Source organism: Tauraco erythrolophus, chromosome 1 (assembly GCF_009769465.1).
Source record: "Tauraco erythrolophus isolate bTauEry1 chromosome 1, bTauEry1.pri, whole genome shotgun sequence".
NCBI lineage: Eukaryota > Metazoa > Chordata > Aves > Musophagiformes > Musophagidae > Tauraco > Tauraco erythrolophus.
The window spans coordinates 21,968,949-21,988,234 of NC_141465.1; the positions used below are offsets into that span (position 1 = coordinate 21,968,949).

The 19,286-nt window shown below is 36.7% G+C and overlaps 1 protein-coding gene across 1 annotated transcript in view; it reads left to right on the plus strand.

Moving 5' to 3' along the window:
* Window positions 1-18,814, plus strand: part of ROBO1 (roundabout guidance receptor 1) — a 542,241-nt gene extending 523,427 nt beyond the window's left edge. Inside the window, exons 24-30 of the mRNA XM_086611694.1 lie at window positions 1,424-1,568; window positions 1,869-2,120; window positions 5,926-6,335; window positions 8,112-8,264; window positions 16,057-16,365; window positions 17,772-17,968; window positions 18,791-18,814. Of these exons, the coding sequence (XP_086467820.1) occupies window positions 1,424-1,568; window positions 1,869-2,120; window positions 5,926-6,335; window positions 8,112-8,264; window positions 16,057-16,365; window positions 17,772-17,968; window positions 18,791-18,814 (1,490 nt within the window). The remainder of the gene's footprint in view (window positions 1-1,423; window positions 1,569-1,868; window positions 2,121-5,925; window positions 6,336-8,111; window positions 8,265-16,056; window positions 16,366-17,771; window positions 17,969-18,790) is intronic.
* The last annotated feature ends 472 nt before the right edge of the window (window positions 18,815-19,286 follow it).

A 19,286-nucleotide genomic window follows, 5' to 3' on the forward strand; every position in this document is an offset into this window, starting at 1 on the left:
TATGTGGTGCTGAGCCTGTGCTCAGTGTCATTAAGACCTGAAATTCAGCATGAAACATTTCAGAGGTATGAACACATGCACATTAAAAATGAGAAGGTGGTATTCTCCGTACTGACACCTATTATAGTTATTCATAATGCTAACAATTTGTAGTCCTATATCAAGGACTCCGGTAGGAGTGAAGCAAGGTGACCAGAGTAATAAATTAATTGTGCTGAACCTAGTATATATCATGGCGCTTAGGGTAGAGAACGCACATGATGGTCGCCTTGGGGTAGTTAGAGTCTTGCTTGACATACTGAGGTACCAGAAAAATAATGGTACATAGCTAAAAACATATTTGTATCTGGCAGCTAATGTGGGACAATAATAAGCAGAACTACTATCCATAAGCACAGAAAATCTGAGACAGCAGAAGTAAGAAAAACAAACTTTGTAAATCTCACTGCAACATGTTTAAACATGTGTATAAGACATAACTGTGGTAATATGAAACCATGCCTCAGCTGAAGAGAAAACTGTGACAGAATCTAAAACATACTTAAAAATACAGTGACTTTATCTACAATTAAAGAAGTAACAATAACAAAGAAGGATGACAACATATACCAGGAAACAATGGTAGAGTGAGTTCTCATCATAGCCATGTCCAAAGTTAAAATCCAAGACCACTTGAATAATTGGTCGTATTCAAAGTTATTGGAACAGTTAAAGCTGTATTGTTGTATTATGAGCTACAATTTCCCAGTAATACTAGTTGAAAACATTTGTGCCATACTTCATCGATCTTCTTTCTTCTTTTTTCTGTTATTTTAGTTCTTTCAGCAATTATTTTCAACTGCACCTGCCCTTTAGTCTAAAACTAGTAATTTCATTGTGCCTCAAATGTTTCAGTGGACAAGTACAAATTACATATATTCAATGACTTAATGCAACAGTGGAACTTTAATAGATCATATCTGTATCATATTGTATTTTAGGTTCCAGCAATTAAATAGTATAAAGGCACTTTAGAAAATATGTCTACAGCTCATTTGTTTTAGATGATAATCTATAATGTAATTAATAGAAATAGGAAGCTCACTCCTAATGACATTGCTTGTAAAATTCATTTTTGGTTTTATCGCATTTTGGTTATTTATAGCAATTCAAATTTTGTATCCCATGTGCTTTTTCTGTGCTATGTAAAGTTTCTGGTTAAATTCAAGTGCTTAAAAAAGTAGAGTAATTCTACAAAGAAGCTACGATTACAAATTGGTGTTAAAAAGGAGCGGCAGTTTATTCCAACTCAGCCCAACAGTAAATTCCCAGAGAAGGGGAATCAAGAGGATCTGGAAGGGACAATGGTTATTTTGTTTTTCAAAGCGTAGCAGTGAGTAGATACTTGAAAGCATTACAAATATGTACTGCTTTTTATTCATAGGGAGTCAAGGGCACAAGAAAGGTGCTCGGACCCCAAAGGCTCCCAAGCAAGCTGGCATGAACTGGGCAGATCTTCTTCCACCCCCTCCAGCACATCCACCTCCCCATAGCAATAGTGAAGATTACAGTCTTTCAGTGGATGAAAGGTAAGAAAAATGAATACATTATCCATTTCTTACTTTAATCACTAGTGAATTGAACTGTAATTTGCCCTACAAGCTGGCAGTGAGACCTTCCTTCAGTGCTGTTCTGGTACTCCTTAACTAGCTGTAGTGTGGCTATTTAGCTTACTGATAGTGGTGTACATCCACTCAGGACATCCTTACTAAGATGTTTTCAAGAGCACATGTAACAATGGTTCTTTCTGGACTATTTATATGTGTATCAGATATGCTAATTACACAGTAAAAATTTAAGTCTTTATTCTCTTAAAAAATTAATTTTAGCTATGACCAAGAAATTCCTTGTCCCGTCCCACCTGCAAGGATGTATCTGCAGCAGGATGAGCTAGAGGAAGAGGAAGAAGATGAGCGAGGTCCTACTCCACCTGTCCGAGGAGCAGCTTCCTCTCCAGCCGCTGTCTCTTATAGCCATCAGTCAACTGCCACTCTCACCCCCTCTCCCCAGGAAGAACTCCAGCCCATGTTACAGGATTGTCAGGAGGATCTGGGACACATACAACACCAGGCTGACCGGAGGTGTGTCAACGCAAATGTAGCAAGAGAGACGTGACAAAAGTCATCCTGGCCCCACTGAAAATTCCAATTGAATTCAGTGAGGCCAAGATTTTCTCCATGATATTTGTTCTGTTAGTATTTACCTTCTAATCCAGCACTCTAGAACTGTTTGTAACCCAAGAAATCCGTAATTAAGTTGCTTTATTACTATACTGTGGAAAGAAATGCAGTATATCACTTTATGGTATGTATGATGCTGACACAAGTTAAATTCACAGTCATCAGGATATTAAAGTGGTATCGTTAACACAGCTTACCATATAATTACAGTTCCATTGTTTCCAATAGATTTACTGCATTATTACCATAAAATAGCATGCATTATTTCACAGTAACTGTGCAATTAACTTGTCACCAATATGTATGAATATATATAAATATATAATTTATATGACCTATAGATTTTCCTCCTCTCATGAATCTAAATACAGGAAATTATTGCTTGCAAAATTTTCGTAACATTTCCACCTACGTTTATTTAAGGAAGTGACCAACATTAATATAGATAGATATTTGTTATAGGAAATTTTGTTTCTTCTCCGAGTTGCTTTTAGTACAAACTGTTTTGCATATATACTCTCAAAGTTTCTCTTCTATAAAACAGTGAATTCTGAATTAAGCTTTTTGTGTATGATGCTTTCTTGTCTTGCTTTTTGTTAAGAAGGCATGGCTTTTCCATCCCAAATTATATCTCTTTTATTATTTTTTTTCCTCCAGTGGTTTGCACATACTGTTTATTACCACAAATATACAAACTTACCTGCAATATTCCAGTCATACTTTTTATTTTCACTGAAATGGAGGCCTGTTATGATGAAATGAATTTGATCTTGCCAAGTAGACTGTAAAACTTTGATTTTATTAATATAGCTTGCTGGATATTTATGGATGTATTTTCCAGAATGCTTTTTGAGGGTTGGACTAGATGACCTTTAAAGGTCCCTTCCAACCCAAACTATTCTATGATTCAGTGTTTCATTTTTATATTTCCGTTTTTTAAATAAGCAGTAGTTATTAACCTTTTTTTTTAAAGGGCCTATATCTGCTTTTACTCTTTCTCCCTGTTTCTACTTGATCTGCCTTGTTTAGTTTTCTTTATTCTTTATAGTAACACTTTTTATCTTCCTCTATATTCCTGAGTCTTTACACTCACTCCTTTTATTAGTGGGTAGCTAATAATATTCTGTTGTAATTTCCATTGGCCCTGATACGTCAGGGCACAGAAGTGTTCATTTTAATCACTTAAGTTTTCTGGGTTGTTTAGAGGTTAAACTAGCTGGACACTAATGGAAAAGGGAAATGCTAAGTGAGTTTTTTGTTGTGAGTGACTTTCCAGAACCTCAGCTACCATGTTCTGAGAGTGGGAGATGTGTACTGACATGCAGAATGGAGTAGGCATTGGAGCAGATGTACACAAACATGTATAACCAGCCAGCAACTGCCTGGAAAGTAGAATATTTGCTCAACACAGAGGCTCATGACTAGTCAGCGTCAATGTCATCAAAAGTTGTGGCAGAAGTATCTGGAAGGATGTTCCAATTTAAGATCCTAGGGCATACAGTTTACTCGTTAAGTAAACTGAAAAAATAAAATGTATATTTATTTTGTTCTTCCTACCATGGTTAAGTCTAGCTTTGCTGAAAGTCTTAGAATTGTTAGTGGCTAAATTTATCTTTTTTGTCTTACTTTTTCAAACGTTTCTTTTCTTTTCGCTACATCTATCTCATCGGTTCAAAAAGATTCACGTAATTCTATTTGCTTGATTTGTAAGTCTCAACTGACTACCTTTTCCATCTGATGGCATCAATATGACCCATGGCATTGCTGTTTAGGAGTTGGATATGCTGTACTCAACAGCTGTAGCCCATTCTGGAAGGAGGGTTTCTGTTTTGAATTTAGGGTGACAATACTTTTGAATTAAGAATACCTTTTAGAGGTGTTGTTTTCGGGAGTTTTGTAAATGGTGGTTTTATAGTGAAAAAAAAGTCTAAAATACTGTTTGTCATACTTTTTATTAGCTTCACTTGTAGTTCTACTGAATATTATCTCTCCTTCTGATCAGAACCAGGCATCTAGAGTATGATTCTGATGGTGATGGTGTACTGTAATATTTCTCTGTCCGGTCAGCTTGCAAGGAGTATAGCAAACTGAAGTAGAAATCTGTGTTCTGGAACAGTGGACAAGCAGAGAAAAAAAAAAAAGATTTAGTGAGACAGCAGATGATGTCAATGTTAAAGTGAGAACTGAGATAGGAGACAATGTCAGTGTTAAAGTGAGTGATAAAGTGAATGAAGTATTGTTAATTCTGTATGCCCATGAACCAGCTGCTCTCAATTAGCCTATCCTTAAAGGCTGGCAGGCCAGCTATATTTTCAAGAACTGTAACATATTTTGTAAACAGTTGCCCTTCTCCTAATACCAAAACCTAGAGAATAGGAAGACTGGCAAATATATTACAAGGACAATTGTCGCAAGAGCTTTAAATTAAGGCAGTAAAACTTTATTGAGCAAGGTCTCTGGTCAAAGGCAGGTAGAGATTTCCATGCAGCAATGGCCTCTGGGATTTGTTGGCGGGGTGGTATTAAGTGATTATTGGATATATATCCCTAACTGATGTTTTGTTTTCTCCGTTCAGTACTTAATACAGCAAGTGGAAAACAATGGCTAGATGATGTAGTCCAGGGAGGTTCCAGCTTACTCTTTCCACAAAGTATTGGGGTTTTCCTTGCTAAATTTTCCTTTCAAAATTAGTATTTCTATTTATTAAAATTTTAAAAATCACATCCCTCTAAAAAGAGAACATTTAATTTATGAGAGTCACCATTTGTCAATGAGATAATAAGATGGAAAATTTGACAAAGGAAAATTACTTTGGAAATTTTTTTAAAGCAGACTGCAGTAGAAATTCCTGGTAAGCAAAGCCAACAGTACACACATTGCTGCAAAAAGTATTTCTTTTGTGGCCCTGTGAAGAAAAACTGTTGACAATGTTACTACCTGGGACTTCTGTGTGAAGGATTGACTAAACTGAGCATTGATCTAATGATATCTAGTACTTTGCATCTTTAAGTTGGAGACACCATTACTGATGATTTACACTCAAAATAAATTAACCCATACATCTGTGTGCGTTTTGGTATTTTTAAGACCTAGAACTAATGTTACAGTAGAGAATTCTTTCTTTATATTACCACCTAGACCAACATAAAAAATAATGAAATAACAATATCTCTTTTCATATCTTTCTAAATCACCGGGGTGGGTGGAGGGAAGATAATGTTTATGGAGCAATCTGTTTAGTTAGAGGCATCTGTTGACATTGATAGTTTCAAGCTTCTAGAGCAATATACAGACACTTCTTTTGCTCATACTCTCAAGGGTGCACAAATAATTTGTTTTAATAGTCACATGAACTGTAACCACCTCTTCACCTAGCTGTACATGTGCTACTTTAGGAAAAATGAACAGCTTTGGGCAAAATAAGCCAATTTTCATTAAACTCGGTGATAAAGGAACCATATTAAAAAATCAGATTTCTTTGTGGTAGATTTCAAACTACATAGCTGTCAGTCAGTTCTGATTTACAGCAAAAATAAAAACTTAAAAAAAAAAAAAACAACCCTGAACCTTTCAGATCTACATTCTCTTGATTTAAAAAGGCAAGTCAAGCTTGTTGGGAAAGAAAATTAATATTTTCGTCAATCTACTGTTTCCTCTGACTCTGTTATATGACTTCAATTCTTCTTACCCTTGTATTTTTATGCAGGCGTCAACCTGTGAGTCCTCCACCCCCGCCAAGACCTATCTCCCCACCACATACCTATGGCTATATCTCAGGCCCCTTGGTCTCTGATATGGATACTGATGCACCAGAAGAGGAAGAGGATGAGGCAGATATAGAGGTTGCCAAGATGCAGAACAGAAGACTCCTTTTGCGTGGCCTTGAGCAGACACCTGCCTCCAGCGTTGGGGATTTGGAGAGCTCTGTAACAGGGTCCATGATCAACGGCTGGGGTTCAGCCTCCGAAGAAGATAACATCTCAAGCGGGCGGTCTAGCGTTAGCTCTTCCGATGGATCATTTTTTACCGATGCAGATTTTGCACAGGCTGTCGCAGCAGCTGCAGAATATGCTGGCCTGAAAGTAGCCAGACGTCAAATGCAGGATGCAGCAGGAGGTGAGTTTGTCCTTTGTTTGATGGAAGAAGAAAAAAATGCCCATTGTGAAACGCGTTCATCTGCAACCTCTTCCTGTATTCCTATTGTTCCTACAACGTTCAGAAATTCGGGAAGAGGGGATCAATTTACACTAGCCAGGAAAGGAGTTTTGGTGAAACAGTTCAAATAAATTGCTGCTCTACTTTGTTTTTCATAAGTAGTTCCTCATTTTTTGGTCTCCTTGATTATTACCAAACCTCAACCGTGCTGGTGGATTTGCACCCAGGACTGAATGAGAGAAAAAAAAATACAGGATTACAGAGTTCTATCCTTTTCCTAGTATAAGGCTCCCAGTGTTTTCAGTCACTCTTCATGAGACATTTAATCCTTCTGTATTGAAATGTCGAAACAAATATTAAAAAACCGTTAGAGTCCTATTTTCCCTGGATTTGAAAAAAAATTGTCATATAATTGTTTTACATTTTGTATTTTATTGTTATAGCTTAAAGAATACTGTTCAAGCTCTTCCTGCTGTATTACTGAGATGAACTGGGTTTGTGTTGGTTTCATAATTTGACAACTGTTACTAGTTGTAGTATAGGTTGTGAATATGCAACAAGGCCTTATGCATATGTTTCTTCTTAGTTTTCTCCTGAATCACCACTGGACATAGGAGGCATGGTATTTGAAATATTTAATGTTTTACAACATACTGGTTACTATTAACACTGGATATGTACAGATAATCAGTAACTGGACTAGGCCCAATGGATGTTGTTATAGTTCAGCTAAGAAATAATGATACCACAGGGCAGGATGCAGAGTTCAAGCAGATCCATGAATGTTTTACAAATCAATCCTATTAAACTGCCAAACCTGGAGAAGAGGTACTCTGTCACAACTGTGTCCACCCTGACTCCACTGATTTGCAACCTTCCTCCTGTTTCTGATATCCTCTCCCAGTTAACAGTCCTTTGTTTCATTTCAACACAGCTGTTCGTTATGAAGAGTGAGAGGGGAGGTAATTTAGGAATTCTGGATGAAATCCTGGCGATTGAAGTAGATGGCAAAACTCCCACTCATACCCACGGGGCCAGGATTTTATCCTTTTTATACATCTATGTTCATAAAAATGTATGTGTCTACATGTGTGTAAATTCATATATTTAGGAAAGGTCTTTTTACATCCTGTTTCTACTATAAGTAAATAATTTTCTGACAGTCAAGTTCATGTTTTGCGGTGATTTTTATATATCGATACTACCCGTACCTGACTACACATCTCAAAAACGTGAGGCTGCTTATCTGCAAATAAGCTGTGATCAAATATCAGCCATACATCCCCGAGTGGTGGTTCACTCAAAGCAGCAGAGGGGGCATCTGTACCTGAGACCTGCCAGTGACTTGTTCTGCTCATGGCATGGGTGCCCTCACGCTGCCCGAGCTAGGGGAGGTGAAACATCCTTTGAAAATGAAATGTTTTGTTGTTTCTGGAAGGCAAGAAACCTGCCTGTGCTTGACTGCCGATGGTGTTCGGCTTCCTGGAGCAGGAGCTACCAGCTACCAACCCGTTGGATAATTTCTGTGCAACAAAGCCAACCTGACTACTGATAGGATAGCAAATTTAGTTACAGCTCACTCTAAAACTGATTGCAGGAAAGATGAGAGTTTTATTTTTGTTCCAACAGTATGTTTTCAGGTATAGCTAGGTCATTCTAATGTGAAAAAAGAGAAAGTATGAAACGTCTTATTTTAGATAAGAAAAATAATAGCTATTGTTTTGTAATAATTTCTAGGCCGTAGACATTTTCATGCATCACACTGTCCTAGACCTACCAGCCCCGTGTCTACCGACAGCAACATGAGTGCTGTTGTAATACAGAAGGTCCGACCTGCCAAAAAGCAAAAACACCAGCCAGGACATCTGCGCAGAGAAGTCTACACAGATGGTGAGTCCACAGAAATGGGTGAAAACGTCAGTGAACCTTCCTAAATATGCATTCAGTGCCTGTGTGTGAAATTTTTCCACAGAGATAACATTATGTTTCAGAATTCAGTGATTTGTGTTTCCTGTTGCTAAACACACTGAACAGATTAATCATTTTAAATGCCAGAGTTCCTTAATACTGTACATTGATGCTTCCACTCCAGAGCCTTGCACCTGTTTTCTGTAGTGTCCTAATCGGCTAATTACTGTCATTATTTAAGAGCCCAGATAGCGTAAATAGTACTGTTGTTGAGAATAATGGGTCGTTAGAATTAAAATCTTCGTTCCCATGACTGACTATTAAAACCGAGAGAATTTATCTTTTCCTGAAAAAAAAAAAATACTGTTCAAATGGTGCACCAGACAAATCCATGCATTTTAGTCCTGACCACACCATTGTTGCAAGCAATTACTTTGTGTTTAAAAGCAAAATCTAATCGTCTTCTCTCGTGCCTTCACACACAATATCAACTCTTACTGAAAAGGTAGTGCTTGTATTCTCTTGGGAGGGTAGGAGGATAATGCAAACATTGTGATGTTGTCTAGAGAGAGCCTTTAATGAAAATGCCTCAGGTGGTGCAGCTTTTATTAAAGCACTACCTTCCAGTTTTATAAAACAACCCACGGGCTTTGTTGGAAATTCATGTAAGATAAATTCTCCAAGACTTAACCCATCTTGTCAAGTTGCTACGTTTGCTAACAGGGGGGAGGGGGGAAAAAAGGCGTTCCCCACCTCCTGGTTCTCCGCAACAACAATCTGATTAGGACTTTCATTACCAGTCTGAAATTTTTCAAAGAGGGGCATCATTTGCCATTATCATATGAAAGCCTAATATTATAGATCCTTATCCAGGGTTACAAGAAGGGAGTTTTGAGCCACTTCTCCCTATGATTCCTGCCACTTGACGAAAAAATTTAATACAAAGCTCACAGCACGATGAGCAGAAGTAATTTAGCAATGAGTGGTTGTCCGTGCTATTATCTGTACTTTATTCTGAGTATTTTTTCTCACTAGCGTCTATCTGATATTAGGCTGCATTAAATACTGGCATGACACAGTGCACCTGGGCCTCTTGGCTTACGCCCAGGCCCCTTCTGTCAGTGAAACTGAGCTGTTGGAATATTATCTGATTTCAAGAGGTTATTACAGTGGTTTTGTGCATGTTCGCATCTGTGAAAGGACAACACAAGGTGTATTTCCCAAAACTGTACCAGAAACATTATGTTTATGAGACCCTTGTAATGGCATTTTGAAAGATTTTATGGACATTTTATCAGCTTTTATTCTCTTGAAGAGAATGCCCTTAACTGAATAATTGGCTAGGCATCAAACCTCGATACAAACACAACAGCCAGGATATCAGAAATAAAATCTGAACCGGAGTTTTATGTGGCCATTTTCTGCTAACACAGGAATAAATAAGAGGTGGGCCTGTATTTGATGACAGGTTTTTGTGAAAGTAATTATGCAAAGTTAAATCATAGAGGATTATGGTTAGATGTTGCAATAGATTTGACAATCGTGATCAATATTTGTTTTGTGTTATATAGCACCTGCTTGCTTCAGCATATTTTCTAATTAGGTAAGAATTTCTGCTAACCTGTTTAGTGTGCAATACAGGGTGGTCATTCAGGGAACAGCAAATTATGACTTTAATTTCTGCAGAACTAATAAAACCCAGTTCAAAGGTTGAAGGGCTTGTTTGGTTTTGATTTTTTTAATTATTATTATTCTCCCCCCCCCCCCCCCCCCCCCTTAATACATTCCATAAGCATATTTGGAACCTTACTGAAGACTCTAACCATTCCTTTTAATAGCCACATCTAGTACGTTGTCCCTTTAGAATTATCTATAAAATAACATCTACTAATTGTTTTCCTTAAGCGGAGAAAAGTGATATGGAGAAATGAATGAAACATTTAAGCCCAATTGACCTTTCCCGGATATACTTAGGTTTTTCAGTTGCCTTCATGTCACACTGTTACTCATCTTTTTTATAAAGGAATGCCTAATACAAAGATTTTTTTTTTTCCTCATAGTGGGTAAATATACATGTGTTCGTGGTAGAGCAAAGCAGATATTCTGAATTTAAGCATTTACTGGTGGCTAAAAGCATTGAATAAATACTAAAAAGAGATAAATACGTTGATTCATTACATTCTCAGCCTTTAAAATTGAATTTACTTTCACATATAAAGAATTTTCTACTCTTCCCAAATTACTTGAATTAGTTTTTGCTAGCAGTTTCATGAAACACCAGTGTCATGAAGAGTTTACCTGATTAGTTGACAGAAAGGATATATAAATAAATCAAGTCTTTGCATGAATGATTGAAAATGCCAAGAGTATCAGCAGCAGCAAAATATGTAAGTCTTAAAAAAATAAATCTGTATTTTTTTTCTTTATACAGCAAGATTTGTGAAAGAGATTGGTAATTCTGAAAGTGGGTTTGTTTCTGAGGTAACATTAAAAGGTCTACTACTACCCTTTTTTAAAGAAAGGATTTTTAAATTGCTCTGCATTGTATAAGTAGTAACAATTTTGTATTTTCTGCTAGCATTAGTTCAAATCAGTTTTCTACTTTATGTGGAATGGGAATTTCGCTCAGTTGTTTTGTTCCTTGACAGTCATCCAAGCGGTGAAATGTTCTCCATATTTGTTGCTAAAAATCTTTTCTCAGTAGGTGGTAAGGATTAAAATGTATGAATTTTTAATTACTCTTCATCTAGCCTTTTAGAGAGTTAACTACTAAGAGTGCATTACAAGAACAAACTAGCAGATGTATCCTCCTTCTGAACCTTGCCTGACCTACTTGCATATTTAATTTAAGAAACCAAATATTAAAAGGATATTTTTGTCTTTTCTAAAATTATACCTATGAAAGTCTCTTCTGAACTGTCTTGAATTGATTTATTGCTAGTTACAAGCACTCGGAATTGTAAGTATTTAGATAAAAAGGACAAAAGTACTTTGTCATTGCTTCGATTCAGTAGGTCTTTCTATAGAAATTACGCCATTGACAGTTCACATGAGATTTTAGATCCTGATTCTTTTTTTAAATCTCTGAGTGACAAAGAGAAAAATACAAACATTTTCACAACTAACTGATTGAGACTGTAACTGAGTTATTTAGTTGTATTATCAATGACATGACATCAGGGCAGCTGAATTTCTCACAAAAGGCAATTGAATATCTGCCAAATATTTCCTTGAATTTTCACTTTGAAATGTTAAGCCATTATGCATGCCGGCCTCATTTGTACTTTTGTCTCCCTCTGCCTGTGCAGTACAAGAAAAAAAAAAATCTGTTCTGCTCAAATTTCAGCAAGGTAAAAAATAAGTAAGGATGCATTTCTCGCCTCTGCTAAAAAAAACTTGTTATTCAATGATAATAATTTTCAGATACCTGCTCTCTTTCAGTACTTACTTCTGGTTCCATTGTGAGATATTTTGTAAATGTTGAGTTTGTTACTGTAGGAGTTTTTGTGGAATGTTGAGTTTGTTACAGTAGGAGTTTTTGTGGAATGAAAATTGTTTTGATAAAAGCATTATGTAAATGTACATATAGGCAAAAAAAACCCTACAACCCAACAACCCACTACTTTTATGCATTGTACTGGGTTTTGCTCTATCTATTTATTCATCCAATTACTATGTACAGTTTGAGCCATGTTTCTTGAAAGATAAAGCATGAAAATAACTTCAGCACATCAATAATAGTAGCTGAGATTGTTATGTATCTAGGAATCTTAAATGATCTTAAAGCTTTACTAAGTCAGGAACAATCTTGAGTTTTTTATGCCTGCATAAATACACCATAGGAAAAAAAAAATCACTCTGTATCTTCTCCAATATTGCATCAAATCTATAACTGCTGTTTTCTCCAGGGTATGACTATGGAAATCTGCAGCCTGATAAAGCTTAAAAGAGTTGCCTAATAAGGCCTACTTCTCTCATTTGTCACTACTTACAAATCATCTTTTTGTGCTTATTTGTGATTTCTCCACTTCAGTGCCAAACTAACTTCGCAGATTATTTTTCCCACTGGTGTTTTGCTTATCCCATGACTCCTGTATATATTCTCATTTAAGAAATTATGATGGCTCCTTTCGAAAGACATGTGCAGAAGGTTTCCCCTGTAGACTGTGCTATGAAATGTTGTCCATTAATTGTTTTAGTTACATGGGAAGCAGTACCACAGTAATATATAGACATGAATGAAACATGTGAGCACAGCTGACCTTTAACAAATATTTCTCAGTTCTTTATATTGGTTTGATGTTGCTTTGTGATTTATTTTTTATTCCATACAATAGAAGCTTCTATTTTCTATTTAATAAGAAGTGTGCCAGTTTGCACTCAAGGAGGCAGATTGAAACTGGATTTTCTCTGTGATCTGAGCCGTTAAAATAAATACCACAGGGGTGTAATAGTGTTGACCTCTGAAAAGTTGGGTTCTTTTTCCTCTGTAAAGGATTATTCTCAGCAAGTAGTACTGAGTTATAATGAAGATTTTTATACTTTCCCTGCAGGTTGCAAAAATGTTCTTGAAAGAGAATATCGCTTTCCTTTAGTTATTACTGTACCATAGAGCTACTGCCATTTTATGAAACTTTTTATATCAATGCATCTTTCCTTTTCATAGCCAAGGCTTAACACCACTTTGTTCATTGTCCTATGTAGCTGGATAGGATTCTTGAATAAAGTAGTTTGTTCCAAGTTGTATTTTATAGGCTACAGGAAAGATGCTGTTGGTTCCCTTTGGTATTCAGCCAATGCATAGCTGTGTCACAACTGTTGGAGACTGACTCCAAGGGTGACTGAAAAGGCTTGATACTAAGTACTTACATTCCCTTTACATCAGCAGGCTCAACAGAAAGACTATTCAGTGCTCTGATAGCTTAATAGAGGCAGTGAGTGGGGAATGAGAGACACAAGATATTGCATGAACAACTGTGGATCCAGAAGCCTACACTTCTGAGTCTGAGTATCTTCATCCACTTCTGATTCGGTGTGTCCTTTTGTGACAGAGGATGTGTGAGAAGGGTGTTTTTCAGAGAAAGGAAGATATTGTTTGAATCTCTTCAGGCTAACGAAGAGTTTATTTTATTTTTTAAATCTATAATCCCTAAAAGTATTCTGCAAAATCGGGGAACTAGCACCATCTCCAGCATTGCTTTTGAAGAACAGTTGTGCTTGATAAGCTTTGGGCTGGATCTGACATGATCTGATGCACTGGGCTTTCAAGGAACATATCGCATGATATTCTGAGGTCTTCACATGATTTTTCACCTGATTGTTGAATTACAAGAGGTTATATACTTCTTCAGACCAAGATTTTTTGGAGCAGGTAGTGACACTTAAGCTCACATGGCTATGGAGCCCTGTGATCCAAATGTCCACACTTGTAGGCACATACTGAATTTAAGCATCTACAGGGCTGGGCAGCACAGTAAAAGTAGTTTGGTTCAGTCTTTGATGGCTAGAGCTCACAGGGCATTTTTAGATGCATAGAGGAGGTACTTTGAATCCTGCTAAGGTTGTGTGTTGAACAGAGGTTACCACTGTAAACCATGTTTAAAGCATTATGAATTACAAAGGAATGCAATGTAACTGATTCTGTGCTTTCTTGCCAAAATCTGTTGTATTTCAAATCTTACTGAATCAGAAGTTACTTCTCCATTTTACAGTTTTAGTTCCCTCAGTTAAACAAGTCCAGTCCATTGCCCACAGATGTGTCTTTGCTCTTACTTTGTAGTCTAATAAGTCCCACTCCATAAATAAAATTATTTTGATTCAGCCACTTAGTATATCCGGGCTTCCACCTAATTTATATTATGCCTTCTCAAATTTTGGAAATGACAGTGCTTTTTCTAAAGACATCTGCAAAGGGTAAGTGTTAAGTAGATGCTTAAATTAAGTGTCAGTATTCAATTGTTTACCTTTAGCTCCTCTCTAAAACTGATGTTCCCCAAACTGCCAGAGCTTGAAAAACAAACTACCATACAGAATTTGCAAGGAATATGAGGCCAGTTGTCCAACTCGTTCTTAGCTAAGAGGAAAGGAAGGAAAGAAGTTTCTGTGGTTTTTGTTAAATGGATTTGGTCCCTTATTCAAGCCATAAATTAGAACAAGGAGAAGTTTTCTGGGTCGCTTGGTTGGGGTTTTGTGGTTTTATTTTTTCATCTTTTCTGGGTGTTTTTTTTTACCAAGACAGTGGAGTTAATATAGCAAGAATGATGTTACAGATCTCATTTACCTGAATTATGTCCAACTTTAGGAAATTAACTTTATGACGTCTTTCTTCTGCATCATCCCAGTCAGGATGGTCAAGGGCAATTCCAAGTTAGGTCACCGGTTTAATGTGGAGGATGGTGCCCAGTAAGCCTGCACAGAGCACTGCATTCTGCATTGCTACACCTTTCCACGAGCTGGATCAAGTCATTTGTGTTTTGCGTCACTGGAAAACCTCTCGAAAATATCTGGCATCTGCCATATCTGAATTTATATGTATATATTAGATGTCTATTTTTTTTCTGATTCAGGAGAACTACCTTTATTCTTGGCCCAATTTAGTTAATTTTCAGTTGAAATGTTCTCTTGAATAGACTGTGAATTAGCTGTATATATAGTGATGGTGTTTGAAAAACACAGCTGCTCCAAGATTTTTGTGGAAGTAGAAAGAATGAATGCATTCTCTTATAAAATGCTGAAGTTACATTTTTTAACAGTGTTGCTGTTTTTTTTTTAGCAATCTCATTTGAGAATATTAACTTCAGAAACATCTTTCACATCTCACTTTTTTTAACCTTCTGTTCTCTTATATGCATGTGGTTTGTTCCTACAGCTCTGTTGTGAATGGCTTTTGTACTGTTGCTTCCTTGTTTGACATTTCTTTCCTTCACATTTCATATTCCACAGAGCACTATTGTATCCTGATGAACAGTTTGCACATTCTAGTTTTAAGTCTTAATGCAGGAATAGAAAAATTTAACTGAGTAAAACATATGTGTGCCTTATAAATAGTACTTAAAAATATACAGAATTTTAGAACGCCGTAAGCTATGCTAACTTCAGGAGACAAGTTCAAGTCTTGTGTGTCTTGTTTTCTTTTTCTTTGTCCTTCCTTAGAGCTTGTTACTTTGTTGATTGAGAGTGGATTTTTTTGTATCTCATGAGATACCTACAGTCATCAGGGATATGTATGTTAGATTAACCTATTATTTTGAAAGAAGAATGCTATAATTAATATAGTTTATCGTAGCATATATCAGCAATGCGTCTGATATACATTCTTACACCCCAGCCAACTTGCTTTAACTCTCAGCACACTGAAGACCTTAAGTAACTATAGCACAAGGTGCTGTGCTGTGGAACGTACTTGGCGTAAATGATAAACATCAGCAAAGATCTGTTAGTATCTTTTAACTCTGTGTTGATATCCATAACCGATATATTAATATCCAAGCACCTAAAGTTTATTACAGCTTTTTGTAATGATTTTTAAGAAAATATTGCAATTTGAAAAGGCAATGAGAGGTCTTTACTTTGCGTTTTTGAAGCTCAAACTTTGCAAAAATACCCATCGATAGTCATAACATTAACATAATACTTTTTGGGGTGACGAGAGAAGGGCAGAGGGAGTGCTGAAAGTAAATAGGGCATCTGTTTCTTTAGTGTAAGTTAAATATTATTTCTTAATTTCATTAGTGTATGACATCCTGGTAATTATTATTCTTTTTCAACTTTGTAGACTTGCCACCTCCTCCTGTGCCACCTCCAGCTATAAAATCACCAACTGCTCAGTCCAAATCACAGCTGGAGGTGCGGCCGGTCATGTTGCCAAAACTTGCCTCTATCGAAGCAAGGACAGACAGATCTGCGGAAAGGAAAGGAGCGAGCTACAAGGGGAGGGACGGGGTGGATGGGCGACAGCATTCAGATGTGCGGACAAATTCAGGAGAGCGGAGAGAATCACAGGAACAGCAAAACGATGGGAAACTGAGAGGAAATAAAGCACCAAAACGAGAAGGCACACCAGCAAAAACTCATCTTCTTCAAGGTTATTTTGCATGCTCTGGGTTTAATGAAGTATTGTGTCTTGATCACAGGGAAGAGACAGCTCTTCTCTTTCCAGGTCTCACACCAACGGTGTGAGTGAAGCTAGGCTGCGCAGAGAGGTTGTGAAGTCTCCTTCTCTGGAGATGCTCAAAACCCACCTGGACACGTTCTTGTGTGATCTGATCTAGGTGGTCCTGCTCCGGCAGGGAGATTGGACTAGATGATCCTTTGAGGTCCCTTCCAATCCCTAACATTCTGTGATTCTGTGCTGAATTGTCACCATTTATTGTAATTAAAGTTACTAATACAGGACATGTTGCAGGTTCTCGTTAGGGTAAAACAGAAACAAAAGCTTACAAAAAACATATATTTTCTGTCTTGCTTTCCTTATGCACCCATCATGTATTAAAGCTAACGCTGAGGAAACCCAAACAGAAATATTCCTCAAGAGCTGTAAGGATCAGTATTCTTGCCCCTACCATATGTTTGCAGTCTAGTTATGTCTAATCTATCTAATTATAATCTAATTTACAAGGGAACTGAGTGAAATCAAATCTGTAAGTCAGATATTCAACTTTTCTACAAAAGTTTGTAAACCTGGTCCTATTTAAAAATAAGAAAGACGTAGCAGTAATCCATTAGTTATAAATACTAACTGATGTGACATTATCTGAATCAGACCTCATCAACGTAATCTCTTGTTTATGGAAATTTGTAAGATTACTAATTAATGGAACGCAATTAATGGAATTTGCCAAGTTTTCACTAAGGCTTTCAACACAGATTGATACAAATGCCTGGTCCTTTCTTCCTACAGGTATCCAGGGTCAATATCAGGGGTGACTGGGCAGTAAGTTGGTTAAATGGGCACATTAGTAAGAGATTGGTACTGATTACAGGGGATTACTATAGCGAAAAGTTACTAGAAGTTTACCTTAAGAGAATGGTGCTAAAATTTTAAAACTTGCCCACTAATTTTGTTTCAAACTTAATTTGAGAAATACAGGGTCTAATATTTAGATGCAATGAGCTCCTTGTGAGTATCATGAAGGTATTGTCATTTCCTCCTACTTAGTCATATTGAAAATATACTACAAGAGGTTTTTCTTTTATTATTATTAATTTTCCTGTAGAACATAGAGCAGTGATCATAAATTGAAATGAAGTGGACAGTAATCATGAATTAATTTTTCTGTGGTGAATAATACCATGTTAATACTATAAATTTCCTTTGGAAAGCTTCTATAATGCTATTATGGAAACAGTGTATTGCGTATTCCTGTCAGGAATCACTTTAAACCTACTGAGGATCATAAAAAGTAAAATAAATCAACTGCATGCAGAAATTTTTGGATCATGGCATCTCTGGCCTTGTAAACATAACAGTGTATATATTTGGTTATACAGAGGACATCCTGCCATATTCTAGACCAACGTTTCCAACATCAAATAATCCTAGAGATCCCAGCTCCTCCAGCTCCATGTCATCAAGAGGATCAGGAGGTAGACAGAGGGCAGATCAAACAAATATAGCCCGAAGGAATGTTGCAGAAATGCAGGTACTGGGAGCGTATGAACAAGAAGAGGAAGAAGAAGAGATGGAGGTAACTGTAGTTGTTCTACTGAAGATTATTAGAATAAGGCTATTTTCTGTGCTTAGACAGATGCCAAAAACCCCACTTTTGAACCAGAAATATTTCTCTTCTGAAAAATTAGTTAGTACGTCTCTCTGTCTGTTAATGTTATGCACAATCCAAGAAAATAAACTTTAGGAATGTGTCAAAAACATAAAAAACAAGTACTACGTAATATAGTACAACTGTCACCACCGTAAAACCTATAGAACAGAATTTGCAGAAATAAAATATTTAAATGTGCACTTTACCTTATCCAGATTCTTTCAAAAGTGAAAATAAAGCATTAGAGCATCTAAGAACACCTTGACATTGCCTTTCATATTTTTTGAAATTTTGTCGTTCTTGATTTTCTTAGATATTAAGGCATGAACTTTTTTTCTTCTTTTTGTGCCAAATGATATTAATTGAATTTAAATCCTGATGGTAGAAAGGGTGTCCAACATGCAGTCACATTGCTGCACATGATAAAGTAGTAATTATTATTTAAAGGTGACAAATCTCTACAAAGTATGTGAAACAAACTTTTACTAATAAAATCTAACATATAGTCATTTATGTCTCTTTTTTTTAATACAGGAAACAGAAAGCTGAAGACAACGACATGTACTGTAACAGGCTTTTAAAATCTAATCAGAAAAAAAAAAATCACTTAAGATGCCTCAAGTCTGATGATGTTTGACGCCAGAAATAATGTTCAGTGCAATCAGAGTGTACAATTTTTCATTTTTCTTCATGCCATCAGAATGCTAGTTTTTATTTTACTCTTTTTTTGTAAACCCTCCTTACTAGGAACGGCCCTTGCCTATTCCGTAACGCTAAGCTCATCACCTTCGCTGCCCAAGAAGGCAGGTAAGCTGCTCTTCATGGTACTTGGGCCAGCTGCTACTTCAGGATTAGAACACAAGGGGGTTCCAGAGCCTGGGATCCTGAGGATTCTCCCCCGTGAGGTGGTGCTTAGTACACTGCCGATACACCAGTGAGCCAGTCAATAACATTGCAAGTAATACAGCATTGATTAAAAAGATCCCCAAAGTGAACGTCATGCAGAACATTCTTTTATTCGGGGTTTCACTGTAGTCTGCAGTTAGTGCCAACAGTATCTTGCAATTTCAATACAGACTGTGGGTCTTTTTTCTGCCAGTCTCTTGCTAACCTTTTGCAGATGATACAGTTTTACAAATGCAAGTAAAATTAATTTGGGATGAGATGGCTCTTATTGTAAATATGTACTCATTTTAAAACCCCTGTGGTACTTTGATTTGTCTTTCCATTTTCATCATTAAGT